Raw genomic sequence first — 20481 nt, 5'->3', positions numbered from 1 at the left:
TTGGGCATTAAAGCAGTCCATGAAGCCGTCATTTCTAAGAGGCGCATGACAGTGTGAACTGAAAGGTGACTGAGTGGCTGTAAAAGAGGCAGCAGTTGTTGGAATGCTTGCACCCTTTGTGGACTGGGAAAGGCCTCTCCCACTTATTCCATATGTGGTCAGGAAGCTGAGGCAAATATCCCTCACTCTCATGGTGATAGCCCTGACATGGGCCAGACAACTATGGTTCTCCACCCTGCTTGAGATGTCCATTGTCCCACACAATGCCCAATGTCCCAACAGGCTGGACCTTCTCACTAAAGATCATGGCAAGATCAGGCACCCAGACACCAGGCAGCTCAAATGAGTGATTTGGCTCTTGAAGTCCGAGAGTTTGGTTACCTTTGGTTATGGCAGGAGTGCATGGACACTAACATATAGTAAAGCTTCCCTCACGACCTCTTTTTTTTAAGCAAAACAAATTAATTGCAGTCAGGGAAAAACAGGCCTAAAATCAATGATGCTACACACAATATATTTTTTTTATAAATTTTTTTTTGATAATTTGATTTTTATTATTTACCCTTTTCAATTTGTCTTAGATCGACTTAATACATTTCTTCTTTTCACATTTAAATAATATTTAAGAATCACTGGCTAGATTCATTACAGTGATAATGCATCATATAGACAGAAATCCTAGGGCACATTAATGATAAAGAAAGATCATTATAACTTCATACCATCTCATCTACATACATACCGACACATTCCACATTCATACATCTAACAGAATCAACAAAAGAAAGAAGTTTTATCATATACTAGACATTTGGAGCATAAAATACATAAATGTCTTCTGTAATTAATGAGACAACTGCGAAAGCAGGATGTTAATGTCAAAAGGTCAGTGGTCGACGCGTTTCGATGGCAATGGTGCCACCTTCATCAGGACCAGAAGTATATTTCAAAAACGATAAAGCCCAAGGAAGACCTGAAACAACACATACATAAAATGTCATAAATAAACGGCCTAATCTTCCCTATTGATATAACCAAGAGGAATTTCTTCACATGTTAGGTGAACACATACTGAACATTAGTCTTTATGTAAAGGAGTAAGGTTAGAAAATTCAAAGGGGAAAGGAAAAGGGGAAAGTCATAAACAAGAAATGTTGCTATTATCATTCTGTTGATTACACATCCTTAGGCATACCCAAATAGTATATTGCATGCAAACAAACATACTTTGTGACCCAACTTAAACTGAGGACAATTGCTTTAAAGAACAGAGAGAATAGTACGTCAAGTGCCACCACCGGTCAAGTGTTGGAGCACCAAGTGTATACCCAAAGTGGTCATATTTTGTGTAGTATTTATATCGCCATATCATAATTCAAAAGAGGGCTTACTTGTTTTTCTAGAGAAGTCAGTGTAACCCGTCACACATGAGACATCCCATCATGGTTTATAGTAATTCGAGATATCCTTTTATAAGGAAGATACAAAGGACTGATGTTATATGACTCATGACCAAACAGGCTAATTACGTAGACTAAATGAATACCCTGTTCCGTTACCTGATTAGCGGGAAAGAGTTCTTTCTACTCTTCTCCACGAGTCACGGTTACTTGATTTAGGCACTGTACCAAACTAAAGTACCTGCATTTTCAAATTTGGTCAGAAGGCCAATGAGAGATCCCCTCACTTATATTACTAGAAAAAAAACAAGACAGATTTCAGTCGTCTGTTTTTTTATGAGTAATAGCTACACATAACGTTGTCCAACGATGTTAATTTTTAATATGTGGGCAGCCACCTAAATAAAAGCGGTCATATACCAAATGACACATGCTTTAAAGTGGTACTACCTCTTTGATAATTATGCTGACATTTGCTACGTATTCGTTCGGAAGGACATTTTTTTTTAAAAAAAAAAAAAGAAGGAGAGATGGGTGTTTTACCCAACAAACGACGTATAAATTACGATGTTTGTAAAATTTACGTTTGAACAATAATAGTTATGCGCCAGATGACCACTGTTACAATCTAGTGCTCTACCTATAAACAAACGATAGAAAACTCGTACAAATTAGGGTTCATACGATATTTAGTAATTCTAATGGCTGACCTTTTGTTAAGTTGTGGAGCGGGTCAACTCACGGGACAGAAAATCAATAGAGGTGCTGCGTCGTGGTATCTAGAAAGATCAAAACATAACGAAAAGTTTCGCTTATTTTGGTTCTACAATCAATAGATCGTAGTGGATAAAGCCATTGTAGTATATCATATTCGTGCACGCTTGAGGGCTTACCTTCTTTGTAAGTCTCTTGTAGCATACGTTGTCCTTCAAGTAAACCGGCAAATGCAGAGCGGCAGCAAGCATACGCCGCCTTGGGCTCGACCTAATATATTGTTGCTTGACCAATCAAAATAGCAATGTGCGGTCAGTGGGTGTGATTCTACTAATTAGATCATAGTCAGGAAAAGGGGACTGCTTGCTATGGTTAGTCAGCACCATTTTGAAACGGGTCCCGTATAACCGTTCCTTTTTAATAGCCATTATACGGCCGAGCTTGGGACAAAAAATGTAAGGCTATGTAACTTTATTGTTCTCAATTGTCAGATAATAAACATTTTTCTTTTTTTCAATAGGACATAGCCATTATACGGCCGATCTTGGGACAAAAAATCTAAGGCTACATAACTTTATTGTTCTCAATTGTCAGACAATGAACATTTTTCTTTTTTTCAATAGGACATTTCTTTGTCAGTGTAAATTGAGCGAGAAGCCGACATGAATTAGAGAACCCTATCCGCGATGTAATACTCATTTAAATATAAAGTGAGGCCCAATTTGTAAGCAAAGTGAGTGTGACACTCAAATGTATTAAGTGCGATATGGTAGACACATGGTCGCTAACATGCCTAAATGTCACAAAGTCTATTTCACACAGCGAGAAAGATGGAGGGGGGGACAACTCCTTATATACAACAGCATCATGGTGTCGAATCTCATACCATGAGGTTTATGTTAGATACTCAAAGTTGTTTGTTATTTCCATAATATGGAAATTGAGTACTACAAAAATATATCAACCATCTTAGTGTGTCCAGGGCAGCCCTCAAACCAGGTTAATCAGTTTTAGACAGATTTACCAAGTAAACCGAGAATTAATACGGCTCACCAAGTCTTAGTCACATACCACTGTATGTCTTGGTTTAAACCTTTCTTTACACTATTGAAGGTATAAATCCAAAAAGTTTCGCGTTGTTTGCGAGTAATTTCCATAGATGTACCTGCTTTGCTCTGAATCTTTTCTATGATAAGCCATCTGAAATCACTTTCTAGATGGTCCTTATCGATACAATGTTGTACTAGCGGGGCTGTAATTTTCTTGTTACGTACAGCTGATTTGTGCTCGCTGTATCTGATCCGAAATTCACGTGCTGTTTCTCCGATGTATGCTAGTCCACATGGGCAGATTAACATGTATACTATATTGTGACTCCTGCAATTAGTTAAGGTTCTCAGTTTCACAGATTTGCCCTCATACTGTATAAAGTCGGTAACTAAGGACATACTCAGAGAAGCCTGTAGACCCACTGCTAAGTGGAAACGTTTTGTGCTTTACTGTACCTTATACAACATTATTATTGCACTCACTCCGACAGTGCAGGGCGTTATTTGTTACCTCCTGGTTTGGTTTAGGCATCAATCCGTCTACATCTAGTCGCTATTGCTGCATACATGCAGAACAGGGAACACTCTTCTCTAACCAAAATCCCTGTTATCAAAGCTTTTACGGAGGGCCATAAGCAGGTATTACCACCTAGGGTTGTCCCTGCCCCAGTATGGAGTCCTCACCAGACTAATGGGGCCACCCTTCAAGCCCCCACATTTATGCCCCCAGAAGTTCCTCTTATTAGAAGTTTGCCTTCCTCATCACAATCACCTCCCTTAGACGTATCAGTGAATTGCAGATCCTCACTCTTCAGGGACCTTTTTTCCAAGAATATAAAGACAAAGTAGTTCTCAGAAGCAATCCTACGTTTTTGCCTAAGGTGATCCCTCCTTTCCACCTCAACCAATCAAAATGAGATCTCAGTCTTTTTCACACAACCTGACTCGACAGCTGAGTGCTCTACATGCTTGGTGTTAAGCGTGCTCTTATGTATCACACTGATGAGACCAAACCATTTTGTAAGATGCTAAAGTTGTTTGTATCGTTCTCCCAGCCTCATAAAAGGACTTGCCATCAGAAGGGTCGGGATGGCCAGGTGGATTGTTAAAATTGCATCTAGACCTGCTATACTAAAGCTAAAAGAATCCTACTTTTCTGTCCCAGGTCACACTCCACCTGCAAGCAGGAAGCTACTATTACTTTTCTGGGGATCATACCCATAGCAGATAGCTGTAAAGCTGCCACTTGGTCTATTCCACACACTTTTAGAAAACATTATTGTGTGGATGTACTGTCAAGAGAGCATACCATACCTCTGCACCAAGCATGTGTGTCTACGGCCACACATGCTACTTTACAGGTAAGCATCTGTTTGCTTCATGTAGTGCTGTTGATTCACATGCACCCACCCTACCCTACGGAGGCAAATGGTTGTTACAATTATCTTTAAGATCATTCTTTCTACTGTCATGGACAGTATATCTTTCTGAACACACTACTCCATCTTACTCACAACCGATTGGCAAAAAGCAATCTAACAATGGAGTCGGTGACCATGCGCATAAACATTCAGAGGAGGAGGCACAGAGACCTTGTGACTCTAAAGAATTATTTGAAGAAAAACAACTTGCACCGTCAAAGCCCAACACAAGGTGGCAGGAGTATGCACAGCTTGTGAATCTACAGCACTAACTGTAACAAACAGACTCGTACAGGGTAAGTGACATATTCCTTTAATCTCTGGGTGGTCCCCACAAGTGCGTGTGGGTCAGGGTGACCTTACCCTGCTTCTAATGCCTTTTTTAAAAAAACGTTCTCAAAACACAAGGGTCGAGTCCCTCGGTCCTGTAATAGACACAACAACATTTGCTGAAATGTTGGGGTTGGCCAATCAGATTACTAGGTACTGTGGTACCGTCATGGGTACTCTGGTACCCACCCCATTGGCTGATGAGAGAAAAGGCTACCTCGTCGAATGGCATTCGAAGATTTTTTTACATTTTCATTCCCACAGGGGCCTTTTTCTACATTGAGGACCATAAATCACTAACTTTTCTGGGAGTATAACCCTTTCCTTTCCACCTTTTTAAACACAAATTTCTCAAACTACTGAACAGGTTTACACCAAATAACGAAAAGCATGCTTTCTTCCAAATTTGGTACAAACCAGTTCAGCCGCTTTTTCTGTATCAGAGAGCAAAGTTTCCTATGTGAATTAAAATCTAAAAACAGGTTTTTGGCACACAATTTTTCTAGGCATCCACTTGAGGGATCAGCAAATAAGCTTCCATCAAGGAGCTGAAGTGAGTGAACTTTTTTTGGGAACGTTTCATGCAGATTTGTCAAACCTAACTAACTACACTGGTGCTGTTGTCGCTAGTGTAGTACATAATATGTGTATATTCACCTAAAATCACAAAGTGCAATTACGGTTACAAATTAGAAGCAAAGAATACTGAAATTGAAAAGTTATGGTTAGGAGCTTGATCCATAACTCGTGCACAACAGGTATGAAAACCATCTCACACACAAAATGTAATGCTCATGACTTCTGCTAATGAAGAATAAACAATTACAAATGTTGTACGTCATCTTACAGATGAGATTACACATACATTACCCTCAGCATTTTGGCAGAGACTACTCTGAATGTAGAAAAAATTTATTGGTTTGATTATGCATTGTAGAACTACATTTTGCTTTTATGTTTTGTTGTTTGTTGGTATGAATATTGTGAGGTCAAAATTATTGCATTCAGTTTTGCAAGTTATAGATTGCATTCCTAACCATAACTTGCAAATTTCAGTGGTTTTCAGCCCGTTTGTTAAAATAACTGCGTTATTTTCAGATACATTTCTGAGTTTTTTTTAAACATATGTTGATGAGTTATAACCAATGATACCCATAAATTCCATTTAACCTTTGTTTTTTTAGTATTTTTTTTTTTTTAGCCATGCACCACATCCAAGAATGTCATCCATTACCCTCTTAGGTCTGCCAACTCCTGCAGCGAACAGCCTTCGGCCATGTGCAGCGGAGGGTTTGCTGCAGTGTCTGGCCTCTGGATTTTGAGTGCCTGGTCTGTGAGTCTGATGCACAGAAGGGTCTGTGGGACCAAGGGAGGGTCCTAAGTGACAAATTGAATAAAGGATTTGAGAGTTCCACAACAAAAGTCATTTTTTGATAAATATTTAATGTCCATAGAGGGTCTCTAGGGCCTCTGCAACATAGGCCTGGCAGCTAGGGTTAGTTTACCTTCCTCCTTTAAGCCCTTATATTGCTATTTTTCCAAACATGGCCCTCAGTGCACCTTGGGGGTAAAGGGTGATGCAACAGAATTTTTTCTGAGATGTCTGGCCAATCAGAATGGGGTGGATCCATGAATACGGAGCTGGTCCAGGTATTGAACATATTCATGCCCACATAAGAAAAATATTTAAATGCCTACTTTCACAAAAACCACAGAACAGATTTACACCAAACCAAGTAAAGGCACTTACTTGAGGAAAGTTTTATTTACATCCCGAATTTGGTGTAATTGCATTCAGCTGTATTCCTGTATCAAGCTGCAAAGGACCCTATGGGAGTTAAAATAGGAAATGACACTTTTGGAAATGCCCCCATATTTTTAAGCCTCCACTTGATGGATCAGATTAAAACTTGCTGTGAAGAACATAAATGCTTCATGCATATTTTTTGAGCAGCCCAAAGTTATTAAGTAAAAGACACACAGATGATGGGTTCACCATGCCACCCCAGTTTAGACCCAGCCATATGCAAATCAGTCTTGACCCTGTGCCTCATAGGAACAGTCCAGCCCAAACTGCCAAGTCAGGTCCTCCCTGGACCAAAAACAAGCATCCTGGGACCAGTATCAGGGCATCACCCCATATCAGCCAGGTTAGCTTTAATCCAGTGGCACAGTGAGCGCGGAACCCACGTCTGGGCATACCCGGCGCACTTAGGGTGAGAAAGAAAAAGACACACAGATGATGGACAGAATGCAGAGCAAAGCAAACATTCACCCCCAATCACTAAATTTGGGTTAAATCCATTGTTCTTTTGCTCACCATGCCACTTTAGTTTAGACCCAGTCATATGCAAATTAGTCTTAACTCTGTACTTTATGGGAACAGTCCAGACCGAACTGCTAAGCCAGGTCCTCCCTGGACTGGAAACCAGCATCTTGGGACAGGTTTCGGGGCATCACCCCTCATCAGCCAGGCTAGCTTGAATCATTTTTTTTTGTAGAAAGTTTGACTTAACCATATCTATAGAGGTGCTATTGCCACTGTGATATATATTTCACTGAACGAAACAAAGGCTAAAGTGGTTTTATAGTTAGGTGTTGAAATGAGACAAGCACTAATGTTAAAAGAAACAAAAAAACACTGAAAAACTCCAGTTATAGTTTACTCAGTTGGCAATAACTTGCACCCCCTCATGCACTGCTTCGGACCTCACACATAACCCTGCTCACCGCGGTACTCATTAGTAATTTTAACAATATTATTCTTTAAACCTATTGAGTGAGATCATCAATTATGTAATTTAACTTGTCATTAATTATGTCATTTGTGGTTGTAAGAAGCGAATGATGGGTGAGCAAAGTATAGTTAGCTGATTAATCAATAACGTTTGTATTTCATGGGTTTTTTACATTAGTTCTTGTCTCATTTCAACACTAAACTAAAATAACACTTTAACCTTTGTTGTTTCTTCAGTGAATTTCTCTTTCTATCATATTCTGAATTGGCCTCGTGCCTAACCTTTCAAGGGAGACATAACCCCGTTGTGCAAGGCCTTATGCTGTGCCCAGTGGGAGTTGGCTGCAATGCCTGGCATCATAGACAGGCCCTGTGCCCGAACCTCTGCTGGCAGCCAACCCGCGCTGCACACAGCATTTGGTTGTGTGCTCTGGGGTTTGGCCGTGGGCCATGTCTCAGGCCAATTCCTGCATCCAAACCTCGCTGCACAAGGTCAGAGGATCGGTCACTGGGCCTGTGCGCAATACTCCATGGGCGCCCTGCACATGCCCAACCATGACTGTGCGTAAAGATTGTCATCAATTATGCAATTTCAGATGTTTAAGTGATGTCATCAATGATGTCATAGAACGTGACATAAGTGGTGTAATATGTGAGATAGTTAGCAGTGCATGGCGAGGGTTAGTGTAACTTTAGGGCACGAGTTATAGTTACCTAATGTAACTATAAATTATGAATTTCAGTGGTTTTGTTAGTTCAAAATGGTTGGGTTTAACTGACATTTTCACCAAACTATAACGTACCTTTGCCCTTTGATTTTCCACTGAATTTCTATGCTTTTTTCAATTAAAAGTAAGATATTTTTACAATTCCTAACTATAATTTCACTTTAACCTTTACTTTTATCATTGAATTTCTATGTTCTTTTTTAAATGTAAAATAAGATGCCCATTGCTGTGTGTGGCGTGGGGTAGATCGCCCTGCGGTTGACTATGATATAACAGTATCAAAGGTTGTAATAAGTAGGGCTTAGTGACTTTGTTACAAAGCGGGACCATGGCTTTTATCATGGGTCAGCACATGTATAAAGCACAACTATTCTCTTTGTCAAAAAGTCACTAATAACTATAATCAAATATATATTTTAAGAGTTGACATATTGCAATTTTTAACATAATTTGTCAGAAACATTTTTCAAAAAAAATAATTTGTTTAACATTTTTGAGTCTTCTTTACCGTTTTTCAGGCCACAAAGTGCAGCTATAGAACCAACCGCAGGGAGAGCCTACACGCCCACTGAAGAGTGCTTCATTAATATGGTAAGTTCCCCTGGGGTCATTGAGTCAATAACCCTGGAGACTTACTGTGTGTTTGTTTAGTGTTACTGGTGGTGGGAGGGGAGGGGGGGGGGGGGGACTGCCGCACTCCCTGCAGCCCCTACAACATTTTAAAAAGCTTGGTGGTACACCAGCCTCTTCTGGGGGCGCCACCAGCATCAAAAAGTATTTTTTAAAGCCCTTGCAGGGCATTATGGGGTGCTCCCCATCTAGAGCAGTTCCCTATGTATCTTGGCTCCTTTCATTCATACACTAAACCATTAGTACTTAAATGGAGGTGCCAGGCTGCCCCAACCTTTCCGATCGAGGCGCGCAAAGGGGAAAGGCATGAACCCTTCGCCCCAACTTCCAGCAGTTCTGCCTATGTGCATAAGATAGAAGCGTTGTGTGCCTGCAGCTGAGAAGCTCAATACAGCGCTATTACGTGCACTACAAGGACTTGGTGATGAATCCTCCTTGTCTCTCCACGATTGAACAGAAACACCTTCAGTTAGAACCAGTTTAGAGAATTCTCAATGGACAGCGAGAATACCAACAGTCCAGTTGAAAGAGTGGGTCACACCAAAAGGCATGTGATTTCTAACAGCAACACGTTCTGAAGTAATTCGGCAACGTATGGGAGGTTTGTGAGTGGTCTGGAACTCATGTTCACCATCCCGCAGCCCTAACTCAGTTATCTGTCCATTTGCACCCCTCACTCATCCACATGCACCATCACTCTCCTCCCAGTCATATGCAAGCTCCACCACGCCACTCATCTCCATGTGTGTTCACTCAACTGTAACCCACAACACTTACCTTCACTTATGCACATGAGTCATGACTGTCCCTTCTCTCATCCACTCACTCATCCATATGCACCATAACTCAACTCACCCAGACACCTTCGACCGATAACTCAGTCTAGCATCATTTGGGGAGCACTCCACTCTTGCTTGAGATTATAAATTATATTCTAGCTTTCATATAGCGCTTCAAATCCCGCTGACAGGCATTGGGGCACTGCAGAAGGTGCTTGGTTTGTTGTCATCATAAGAGGGAAGCGTTTTGATGCCACGGGTAACTGACCATAGAGGTGCTCTTGTTTTGGGCTGCAAAGCCAAGTTGTGTGACGGAAGAGGAGGTGTGAGAGAGATGGGCGCACAAATTCGCGTAGGCAGGATGTAATCTCTAGAGAAAGTTAAAAAAAAAACTGTATTTTGTGTACCCTGTACACTCCCGTCGGGTTCCCTCCCCAGAAGACGGTATGTTAATCTGAAGTAAAAAAAAAACTCGCTTGGAGGGTCACCCCCTCCGTTTCCTGTGAACACCCCGTGCAGCGCATGCTGTTCGTTGATGTGGACTCGTCCTATGTGTGTGGGAAGCCAGAGCTCACCCAGGGAGGGCGGGCGCTGAATAGGTGCCAGAGCCGCTCGTCGCTCAGTCCTCCCGGGACCCCTTTAGCCGCCTGGTGCCGGGTTTAAATGGGCCAAGTTAGGAGAAGCGACAGGAGAGGCGGCAAAGCCTGTGAATGTGACTCGTGATGGTCTGAGCCCCAACGCCAAGGGAACCCCACCTCACACATACATCCCCCACCCCCAATGGCAACACTCCTCCACAGGAATCATTAACACCTGGGTCCCAGGCACGGGAGGAGATCTGGGCAGAAGGGGAGGGCAGGTGAATCCCGGGGAGAGAAAGTGAAGGAGGGAGAGAAAGTGAGGGGCAGGAAACACAGAAGAGAGGAAAGGGAGCGCGACAGAGTGCGGCGAGAAGACGCCGGGCAGAGAGCATGTGCAAAAGTTCTCAGATGAGAGAGTAAAGGGGACAGTGGAGGAGTGAGAGGGCAGGGGAAGGGTGGAATACAAGGGGGAGGTGTGTGCAGGTCAAGACCCGGGGCCGGAGGGCACTGCAGGCCGCGTAGGAGGGCAGGGCGGAGGGAGGGGGCACGGGGTGGCAGAGCCGGACCTGGAGGCAGAGAGAGGTCGATACTCCGGGATCAATAGCAGCCTGTGCGGCAGCGGCAGGATGTCTGCTCTAGAGGCGGCGGGGAGCGCCTGCTCTTCCTGCCGGGGGTGGCGAGGCTCAGCCCGGCGGAGACTGGGCGACAGCGGCGCCGGCCGGTGAGTGGGGCTGCCGAGTCTGGGCGCCGGGAGCCGACTTCAGGGACCCGGCTGCTGGAGCCCGGGGGCGCACAGAGCCGTCCACAGGAGCACTCCACAGGGACCCGGCGCAGAGGCGCGAGGAACACGCGGCAAAGGAGTCTATGTAGTACAGGAGCAGATGGAACAAGGTGCTTACGGAGCAGGGAGCCCGAGCGAGGGGCAGGATAAGTAAGGCGAGGATCCCACTGCTGACTCCCCGGACAGGACACGGCGCGGGGAAGCAGTAAACCAGATGTAGGACACAGCGTCACAAAATGGGTCAAATGTCCTATTTTCTCCTTGCGCAAAGCTAACTCCGAGTCTTCACTGGGGTGCAGACTTGGGCAGTACCGGTGACACTACCAGGGCTGGACACACGTATATTGGCTGTACTGGGACCCTCTTCCATGAGCAGGGTGCACGGATATTGGCTGCACTGGGACCCTCTTCCGGGAGCAGGGCGCACGGATATTGGCTTTACTTGGACACCTTTCACGGACAGGACGCTTGGACGTTGTTTGTACTCTGAGCTTCCTTCCAGGGGCAACCCTATTGACATCATCGGCATTGGAACCCCTTTCTTTTGGGGCAGGACACACTGACCCCAGCCGGTCCTGGGGCGCCCTCCTGCGGGGCGCTGGGGCGGCCCCTCCTGGCTCAGGGCGCACGGAGCCCCGACATGCCCGCCGTCAAGAAGGAACGCCTGGACCGAGAGGACCTGGCATTGGCCGTCTTTAACCGGCACTTGGTGGACACCCTGCCCGATTACCTGGCGCCCCTAGCAGCTGCAATTCCGGTGGTGACCCCGCACCCTCCTGGGGGCTTCGAGCCCCCCCTGTTCCATCCCTACTTGGGCCTGGCGCCCCCACTGCCCCCCGAGGACCTGGTGCTGGAGCGGTTCTCTTCGTTGCCCGACTTCCAGCCCTTCTTGGACAGCGGGGAGCCGTGCATCGAGGTGGAGTGCGGCGAGAACAAGGCGCTGCTCTACATCCACAAGCTGTGCCAGGGCAGCAAGGGGCCCTCCATCCGCTACCGGGGCGAGTGGCTCACTCCCAACGAGTTCCAGTTCGTGAGCGGCCGGGAGACGGCAAAGGACTGGAAGCGCAGCATCAGGCACAAAGGTGAGGGGGCGTGGGACCCACCTGAGGTCAGGTGTTGGAGCATCCCACCGGGGCAGGGTAGCCCCACAGGTGGTGTGGGGGGGGGGCAGGGGTAACTTCTACACACAACATAGGAACCCACCCTGCATGAGGGAGGGACAGAAGTTAACCGCCTGTAGAGAGGCAGGGAATCCCCACCGAGGGAGGGGGGGCCTTTCTTAAGGTCAGAATGGAACTTCCCGAAGAGGGTCAGGAAGGTAACCCCTACCCGAGAGAGAGGATGTAACTTCTGGAAGTGGGATAGGGAACCCCCTCAGCCCCCGTCCCTCCACGCACTAGCGGGGCAGGTGGAAACTGCCAGAACGGGGCAAGGGGAATCCCCGCAGATGGGGCAGGGAAACCCGACTGGAAGGGGAACCCCTCCCATGAGGAACAGTAGGTGGTCACCAGAAGGGCACCCACGAGACGTGCTTTGGGTCCCTCGTAGCCTAGAGCGGCCACACGTGGAGTGCTTCGAGACCCTCGTAGTGGAAAGGTGCCACGAGGAAAGCCTAGGCAGACCCTCTTGGTGTAAAGGTGCCATGTGGGCAGAACAAGCAGACCCTCTTGGTGTAAAGGTGCCATGTGGGCAGTACAGGGAAGCCTCGCACGATAAAGGGCCCACGCGGAGAGTGCTGTTAAAGTAGTAGTATAGATCTGTTATGTGCCTAGTACAGACATTTTAGTACAAAAAGTGCTATGTGGGATGTACAGGGAGAGCGTTGCTGTATAAAGGTGCCATGTTTATTTATTTATGTAATGCGATTGTATATAGCGCGAACTATACCCGAAGGTGTCAGAGCTCTTTACAAAAGGACCAGTTACATTACATAAGGACTTCAGAGTACATGAGTTACTTAAAAAATACAAACAGAAAAACTCTAACTTCACATAAGAAGGGTAGCAAGTGCATACGTCTACTACAGATACTATTGGTTAGAGTTGCATATATGCAAGTTGCACATTAACTCAAACACTGCCCTGTGGGTAGTACAGCAAGGTAAAGGTGCAATGGGGAAAGTGCTGGGGGAGCCCGTAGTATAAAAGTGGCGCGTGTGCAGTACAAGCAGAGCCAGCGGGTGTAGTGAGGGAAGTGCTAGGAGAGCCCGTCTGCGTAGTGTGAAGGTGCCATGTGTATATAGGAAGAATAGTGTATATTGGCCCACGCGGGAAATAGCGAGAAAGCGTTGCACTATGAAAGTACCATGGGGAAAGTGTGAGAAACCGAAGTGGTCACCTGGAGCAGGGAGACCTTTGACGTGAGGGAGCCGCGGGTCGTAGCACTGAGGGGCCATGTGGGAAGTACAGACAGGCCACAACAAGTGCCTGGCGAGCTCTCTGGTTTAATAAGGCGAACTTGGCTAATAAAGGGAGCGAGTGCGGTGGCAACTATTGGCAGGATGGGATGCACGTTGGGGCCAGGTGGGGGAACGTGTCGTGTGGGCCTTTGTAACGCACACATTCGTTGAATGGTAAAGCACACGCGCTTTCCCCCAATTCCGCCTCACAGATCAACAAGGAAGTGAGTGGCGCAGGGCTGCCCCGTCACCTCGCGCACCTGCGCGGGCGGGGTACGCCCTCTGTCGCCCGGGTGAGTGCCAGGCTGGTGCTGCGGAAAGCCTGGAACCATCTGTTTATTGGGGAGACCCGACACTCGAGCTAGTCTTGCAGGATCTTGGCTCAGCGGTGGGGGAGGGGGCGGTGGCAATGCTCATTACCGCTCAGTTCCCGGCTCCCCAGCCTTATCTCTGCACAGGGCCCATGTGAGCCCTGAGGGTGACAGCTGAGGGTGTGCACGTGGCCAGCTCGGGAATAGCAGAAGCACACCTGGGAAGACAGTCCCTGGGTGATATGGCAGAACTTCCTTCCCCAAAGCCCAGGACCTCACACAGGTTGGGCCTTACCCTCTCGAAGGCCAGTCAGTGTGGCTCACATATGGAGAGATTTCAGTGTCCCGGGTCACAAGGAGTGCCTACCTCAGTCCTGGATGTTTCAGGAGAATGCACGTCACTGCTTCTTACATCAGAGGCGCTTATGTTAATGAGAGTGTCTCGCTTTTTTCACACCTGAGGAGCTCGTACAGGTGACGCCCTCTGATGTCTCCCAATGTGCCAGGAGCTTGTGCTGGTGACACCATCCGACTCCGTTCCAGGCCCGAGTAGCGTATAGTGCTGAGGAGACCTTCTCACTGCTTCTCAGGACCAAGGAGTTCACACTGTTGAGACCATGTCGCTACTTCCCAGACTCGAGGCGCTAGCTCCCAGTGGTGAGAACACTGCTTCTAGGTCTGAGAAGTTCACGCTAGTGAAACCCCGTCACTACATCCCAGACAGCAAGCTAGGTCACAGTGGTGAGACCGTCTCACTGCTTCCCAAGACTATTCTTTTCACCGTTGTAACTACTTACAGCTGTATTATCTATCATAAACCACCTGTAACTTCCATGTAACAAAATATTTCCTTTGTAAAGCGCTCTAGCACCTGTGGGCAATGTCCGTGCTATATACATGTGCATAAATAAACACAATAAATATAATTTCACTAATTCTCAGACATGAAGCGCTGGATCACGGTGGTGAGACCATCTCACGTGTCTCCACATCAGGGAGGTTCACACTTTTCAGACCATATCCTGCCTTCTCACAGCTGAGTGACTCACACGGTGAGACCATTTCTCACTTTCCGTAGGGGTTGAAGTTCATAGGACATGTGTGTCTCCTTCTCGTGTGTGGCTTTAGGACTAAGCATGTGCCCGCAGAATACTGGGGGTCAGCATCAGGTCTGTCTAGGGGATGTGCTGAGTGAGGCCAGAGGATAGAGGGGGCTGGTAGGCGTGGCAGGGGTGTTGGGGTCCACCCAGTCTACTTGGGGCTTGTTTTAGGTGACCCTGGGGTGTTGCTAGTTTGCTCTAGCTGACTGTGGAGGTCTAAATACCGGCAGGGTTTTTCCATACCTCCACCAATCTCCCCCTTCAAAATGCACATCAACCCACAACAAGTTTTTAATTTTATTTTTTTATTTTACGGGGTTTTATATAGCGCAAACTTTACCCGAAGGTATCGGGTATCAGAGCGCTTTACATAGCACCAGTTGCGTTACATGAGGACACATTAATTTTGTTAGGCACGGGGAGATTAATTGATTTGCCCAGAATCATAGGATGTTCAACGTCATTGCCGAGACTTGAACCCAGTTCCCCAGATTCGAGGTCGACCGGCGTGGCCGTTTGGCCAACTCCTCTCCCCATGGATGACTTAATGCAAATCTCCCGCTTCTGTCTACAAATCTCCCTAAGGGGGCTCCCGGACGTCCTTTTGTGAATTGTCATTGGCTCTGTTCTGCTCTAATCACAGTGCTAGAGGATATTGAGTGGCGCTGCTAGTCAGGGCAATTTTGGCTGTTGCTTGAGCGGAGTCGGTCCACAGTGGTGGTGGATGTTGGGGAAGGGTTGGTGGTCTGTCCATCGTCATAGAGGATGTTGTGCAGGAGTCTGGTCATGACCCTGGCAGGTGTTGGGTTTGGACTCTTTATAGTCATTGTGACCAGTGGCATTGGAAGTTAGGGCCACTAACTTTTCCGTGGATGTTGGGGTGATGAGTCAGTCCATGGTCATGTTGGATGCTGGGGAAAGGTGAGACAGTTCAGGGTTCCAGGTATTGTTGTGGAGTCTGTTCATAGTCCTGTTGGGTGTTCGGAGATTGGTAGTTGTCTGTCATAGTCCTGGTAAATGTTGGGAGTGGTCTCAGGTTCAAGTGGGTGTTAAGTGAGTTTGTCCACAGTTCAGATATTGGTTATGGGGTGGAGGAATGTCTATCCATGTTCCTCATGGCTTATGTGGGCCAGTTTAGGGTTTTGCTGAATGTCGGGCGGGTGGGGGGGGGTAGTAGTATGTCAATGGTCCTGTTGAGGAAGGAGGGTTGATTCCTGTTCATGGTGGATGTTAGGAAGTGATTTATCCAACATAGTGTTTGGGGGAGTGACTAATCTGTCCACAGCTCTGTGGGGTGGGAAGGAGGGAAACAGACTGCCTAGGGCCCTGTGAATTTTAAGGTAGTTTATCGGTTCATGGCTCTCGGTGAGGTTAAGGGGGCTGTCCAGGATTCTAGTGGATGTTAAGGGAGTTATGTCATGGGTCCAATGGATGTTGGGAGAGTGGGGTCTGTCCATTGTTCTTGCGGATGTTGAGGGCGTAGGTCCATGGTCCTTGTGGATGTTGAGGGGGTCTGTGCATGGTTTGGTGGATGTTGAGGGTCGGGGTCTGTCCATGGTTTCAATCGATCTTGGGAAGTGTGGTCTGTCCATGGTACTGATGGATGTTGGGGGATTGTGGTCTGTCCGTGGTTCTGATGGATGGTGGGGGGGTATGGTCTGTCCGTGGTTCTGATGGGGGGTGGGGGAGTGTGGTGCGCCCATGGTCCTTGTGGATGTTGAGGCGGTCTTACACTGATCTGGTGGATGTTGAGGGGCGGCTTCTGTCAACGCTTTAAATGGTTGTTGGGAAGTCTGGTCTGTCCATGGTTTCTATGGATGTCGGAGTGCGGTTTGCCATTGATCTGTCCATGGTTCAGATAGATGTTGGGTGAGTGGGGACTGTCTGTGGTTCCAGAGGATATTAAGGCGGTCTGCCCTGGATTATGGTGGATGTTAAGGGAGTATGTCCAAGTTACTGATGAATATTGGAAATGTGTGGCCTACCCTTTGGTCCTGGTGCATGTTGTAGATCGGTGTGGGGTCCTCGTGGTTACTGGGGTCAGGAGGGGTCTGTACATTGTCCTGCCAGATTTATGATGGGGTAGGCTCAATTGAGGTGTCTGTCTGGATTCCGGTGGATGGTGGAGGAGCAGGACCTGTCCAGGGTTCTGGTGAATGGAGGTCTGTCCATGGCCCTCTTGGTGGATGTTGAGGGGATCTGCCCTTGGTTCTGGTGAAAGTTGAAAGTCTGGATCTGGGCACCCTGGTGGGCGTTGAGGGAATAGAGCCTGTTCATGGGCCTGGTAGATGTTGAGGGGCTCTGTACTTAGATCTGGTGGTAGGGAGGGATGGTGGGGCCGGCCAAGGTTCTGTTATGTGGCGATTGGAGGGAGGGGAAGTGATCTGTTTATGGCCGTGCTCTAGGTCGGTGGCCAGTTCCGGCTGCTGGTGAACATTGAGGGGCTTAATTACAAGCCCCATGCGCCGCCCGTAGGTCACGTTTTCCCATATTAAAAGTGACGCACCGGCGGCGCAAGGGGCTTGTAAATAAGCGCCTGAGTGCGACAGCCCATGGTCCTGGTGGAAGTTGGTTGGGGGAGGGTCTGACACAGTCCTAGACAAGTTGATGATAGTATGTTACGTGATTAGGGATATATGCACAATGTCCCGATGAATGTTGAGGGCATAAGACATGCCTAGGGTCTCGTCTGTGAATATTGAGTATACAGTGTCCTGTATACAGTTGTGGTGCAAAATCCTAACTGTCCTGTATGTGAGGTGTCGGGGGCAAAGTCCAGTCACGGGGGCTGCGGCGGGGGTGCTCTGTGGGTTTGTGTGGGGGAGGTCTCCCGGAGCGCTGGCGGAAGAGCCCGTCTGTTTGAAGTTGTGAAGTGTGCCTGGGGACGGCGAGGAGGCGGCCAGGGGAGGGGAGCGGTAATGCGCAGCCTGTCACTCTAGCGGCTGTGGGAGTGAAGCGAGACGCCTCCGGGGGATCCTCCGGCAGACGGAGGCGCCCCTCCCTTCCTGCCCTCCCCCCTCACCTCCCTCAGCAAACAGAGCCGAGGGAGAAGCCCGGCGCCGCGGGAGCTGCACGAGGTGCTCTGCGGCTAGAAATCTTTAGCAGAGGAGTTTGAGCTCCGGGCGCTCTGCGGGGGGCGGAGAGGAGAGGGGGCGTTGGAAGCGAGCCCAGACAGGCAGAGTGTGACATGCAATTAGCCCCAGAGCTGTCAGCCCAGGGGTCTGAGCGGCATTAGGAGGTGACTGGCACCTCGCCGTGTTTATCGATCGGGCGGGGGCTCACTTCGGGGGCCGCTCTAATGATGGTGATTATTCTCCTCAGTTTGTCTCCGGGCACGATCACCCCCCCTCCCCTCCGGGGGTGAGTCAGAGACGGGCTGGGAGGAGAGCATTAGAGGGGGACGCCTCGGAGGTTACTTGAATGACGGGGGCGGGAGCAGGTCTAAAGAAACAGCGGTCATCTGCTTACCCCATCCCCTGCCAAATTCAATACTCGTGTTTAATTGCACTGACCTCCTTTCCCTGAACGCCGAGGGAGGGGGCGGCCTCCATCCGCTGCACATGGCGTGGGGGTGTTCTTGCAGGGCTCTGGCACACGGGGACGCCTGCCCGCAAATAAATGTTCATTATTCGGCCCCTCAGACTGGAGACAACCGCTTTTTAACAAGGTTAGACGGAGGCTAATGGGACGTGCTAATTCCTCCTGCTTCTCCAGACCTCTCTGCCGCCTCCCCCTCCCTCCCCCAAACCCCCTCTCTCTTCGAGGAGACTGATCGGGAAATGGTGTAATGGGACTTAACGCTAGCTCTACATTTTTTCGCTGCTTTCTGAGAGCTCATTTTCCTAAAGTGTGTTTTTTCTTCTTTTTCCCGCTCCCCAGGGAAAAGTCTGAAGACCCTCATGTCCAAAGGAATCTTACAGGTACATCCTCCCATCTGTGATTGCCCTGGGTGTCGAATTTCGTCTCCAGTGGTAAGATTATTGCTCAGAATATGTGTTTCAATCCCTCCCACCCCTCTTGAGTGTTGTTTACTTTTGTTGTTTGCCGGATGGCCTACGGGGGTGGTGAAGGAAAGAAGGGCGAATACATGTATAGGGCAATCTGGCAGTGCCAAAAGGGCTGGTCTGATTGGCCTGTTTTAGGATCTGGTGGGACGTTTTTTTCCTGTTGATTTTGCTGATATTACCACGAACAGTCTCCCATATTTCGTTAAACACCTATAGAGTGTGTCTTTACAGATTCAAAACTTCTCCAATTTGCAAATGTGGCCCATTTTTAGGTACATGATACGCCAATGTGGGGACCACCCTTATTTTGGTGTCTGGGCCTATTTTCTGTCCCTGTGATGCATTTGGGGAAAGCATGTGCCAGGGCGTCTTATGAGCTGACATGGCAACCCCCAGCGTGCCTTGCAAATGCTGAGCCCAGGGGTTGATAAAATGTCAGGGGAGATGTGGGTTTCACAAGTATCCTCTCTAGTAGCCCCCATCACCCCACCTCCCCCATTGAAGAGTTTGTGGTCCGTGAACAGAACAACTGTGCACCCACGCACTGCAGCTGAACGTTTTGATTCTATTTGCAGAAACAAAATGTCCATGCTACACTGTATTCAATATAAAACCGAGAGGGTGTTTGTGACGTCGCAGTGCTTTCATTACACTGTGATGTCACAAATGCAGAGCTTTCGCTTGGAGGTTTTCCTTTGCTCTCTTTTGTTGCTCTGTAAATTGAGGGCACATTGTCTTGCTCTGTGACGTCACGGTGCCTCCATCCATGACATCACAGTGTTGACTTGCTCTGTGGCGCCACAGTGTCTTTCTCCGTGACATCATGGCATCCTCTGTGACATCACAGTATATCGCTCTGTTACAGAAGGTTGAGCGGTCACAGGAGCTCACTTTATCCTCAAGACAAGTCCTGTTTGTTGTAACATTGTTTCCATCTGCAATAGAGCTATTGACACGTGAGGATTGTAAATGTGTAGTGAGTGATACAGGTGCATTGACAGTTGTAAGATTTTTCTTTAGGCTGTTGGTTGTGGTGAGCACACAGTAGTTACAAAGATCATGAGGTATGTTCTCTGTAGGGAGCCAGGGTTCTAGGTACTCGGTCTGCAGTGACTAGGAGGGACGCCATCGTTTCCTTGTTTGTCTCTTCAGTGTCAGGTAGTCAAGGCCTACATTACAGGAGGAGGTGTGAAGCTTGGAACCAGATGTAGAGTGACAAAGCAATGCTTGCTGCTAAAACCTGTTGAGGAAATTCCATCTAGTTAACTTACGGGCAGAGTTCCTGAAGTTGAAGTTCAGAAGTGCATGAGCAGGTTGCTGAGATCACTTCTCTCAGCACAGTTGAAAAACCTCCAACCCACAACTACTCATCCATAGGTCCGGGTAAAGCAGAAGCAACTCTGCCAGGATTGTACCATCTGAACGGGGAGCGCACGGTTTCATTTCCAACACTGTACTCGTCAGGTCCACGTAGTTCAACAGGGCAGTACTCTTCACATTACTGGTTGCAGAAGC

General features: G+C 47.6%; 1 protein-coding gene and 1 long non-coding RNA gene across 7 annotated transcripts in view; one reads left to right on the top strand and one right to left on the bottom strand.

The window, feature by feature from the left end:
* Positions 1-570: 570 nt before the first annotated feature.
* LOC146868312 (uncharacterized) lies at positions 571-18625 on the bottom strand. The gene is made up of 3 exons (XR_014962853.1): positions 18472-18625; positions 6665-6742; positions 571-973 (listed from the first exon to the last, which is right to left on the bottom strand). It is a non-coding gene; the product is annotated as an uncharacterized LOC146868312 (long non-coding RNA).
* SAMD11 (sterile alpha motif domain containing 11) overlaps positions 10673-20481 on the top strand; it is a 250260-nt gene continuing 240451 nt past the window's right edge. The window contains exons 1-2 of one of the 6 annotated variants that reach the window (XM_085609682.1): positions 10673-12232; positions 18839-18879. In XM_085609682.1, the coding sequence (XP_085465808.1) occupies positions 11791-12232; positions 18839-18879 (483 nt within the window). In that variant the 5' untranslated portion in view covers positions 10673-11790. Of the gene's footprint in view, positions 12233-18006; positions 18264-18584; positions 18627-18838; positions 18931-20481 lie in introns of those variants that run through there. The other 5 variants (XM_085609681.1, XM_085609683.1, XM_085609688.1 and 2 more) reach the window with 5 other exon arrangements.

The sequence above is a fragment of the Triturus cristatus genome, chromosome 1_2, assembly GCF_964204655.1.
Source record: "Triturus cristatus chromosome 1_2, aTriCri1.1, whole genome shotgun sequence".
In the NCBI taxonomy this organism is placed as follows: Eukaryota; Metazoa; Chordata; class Amphibia; order Caudata; family Salamandridae; genus Triturus; species Triturus cristatus.
This window is presented reverse-complemented; position numbering and strand designations above follow the sequence as displayed.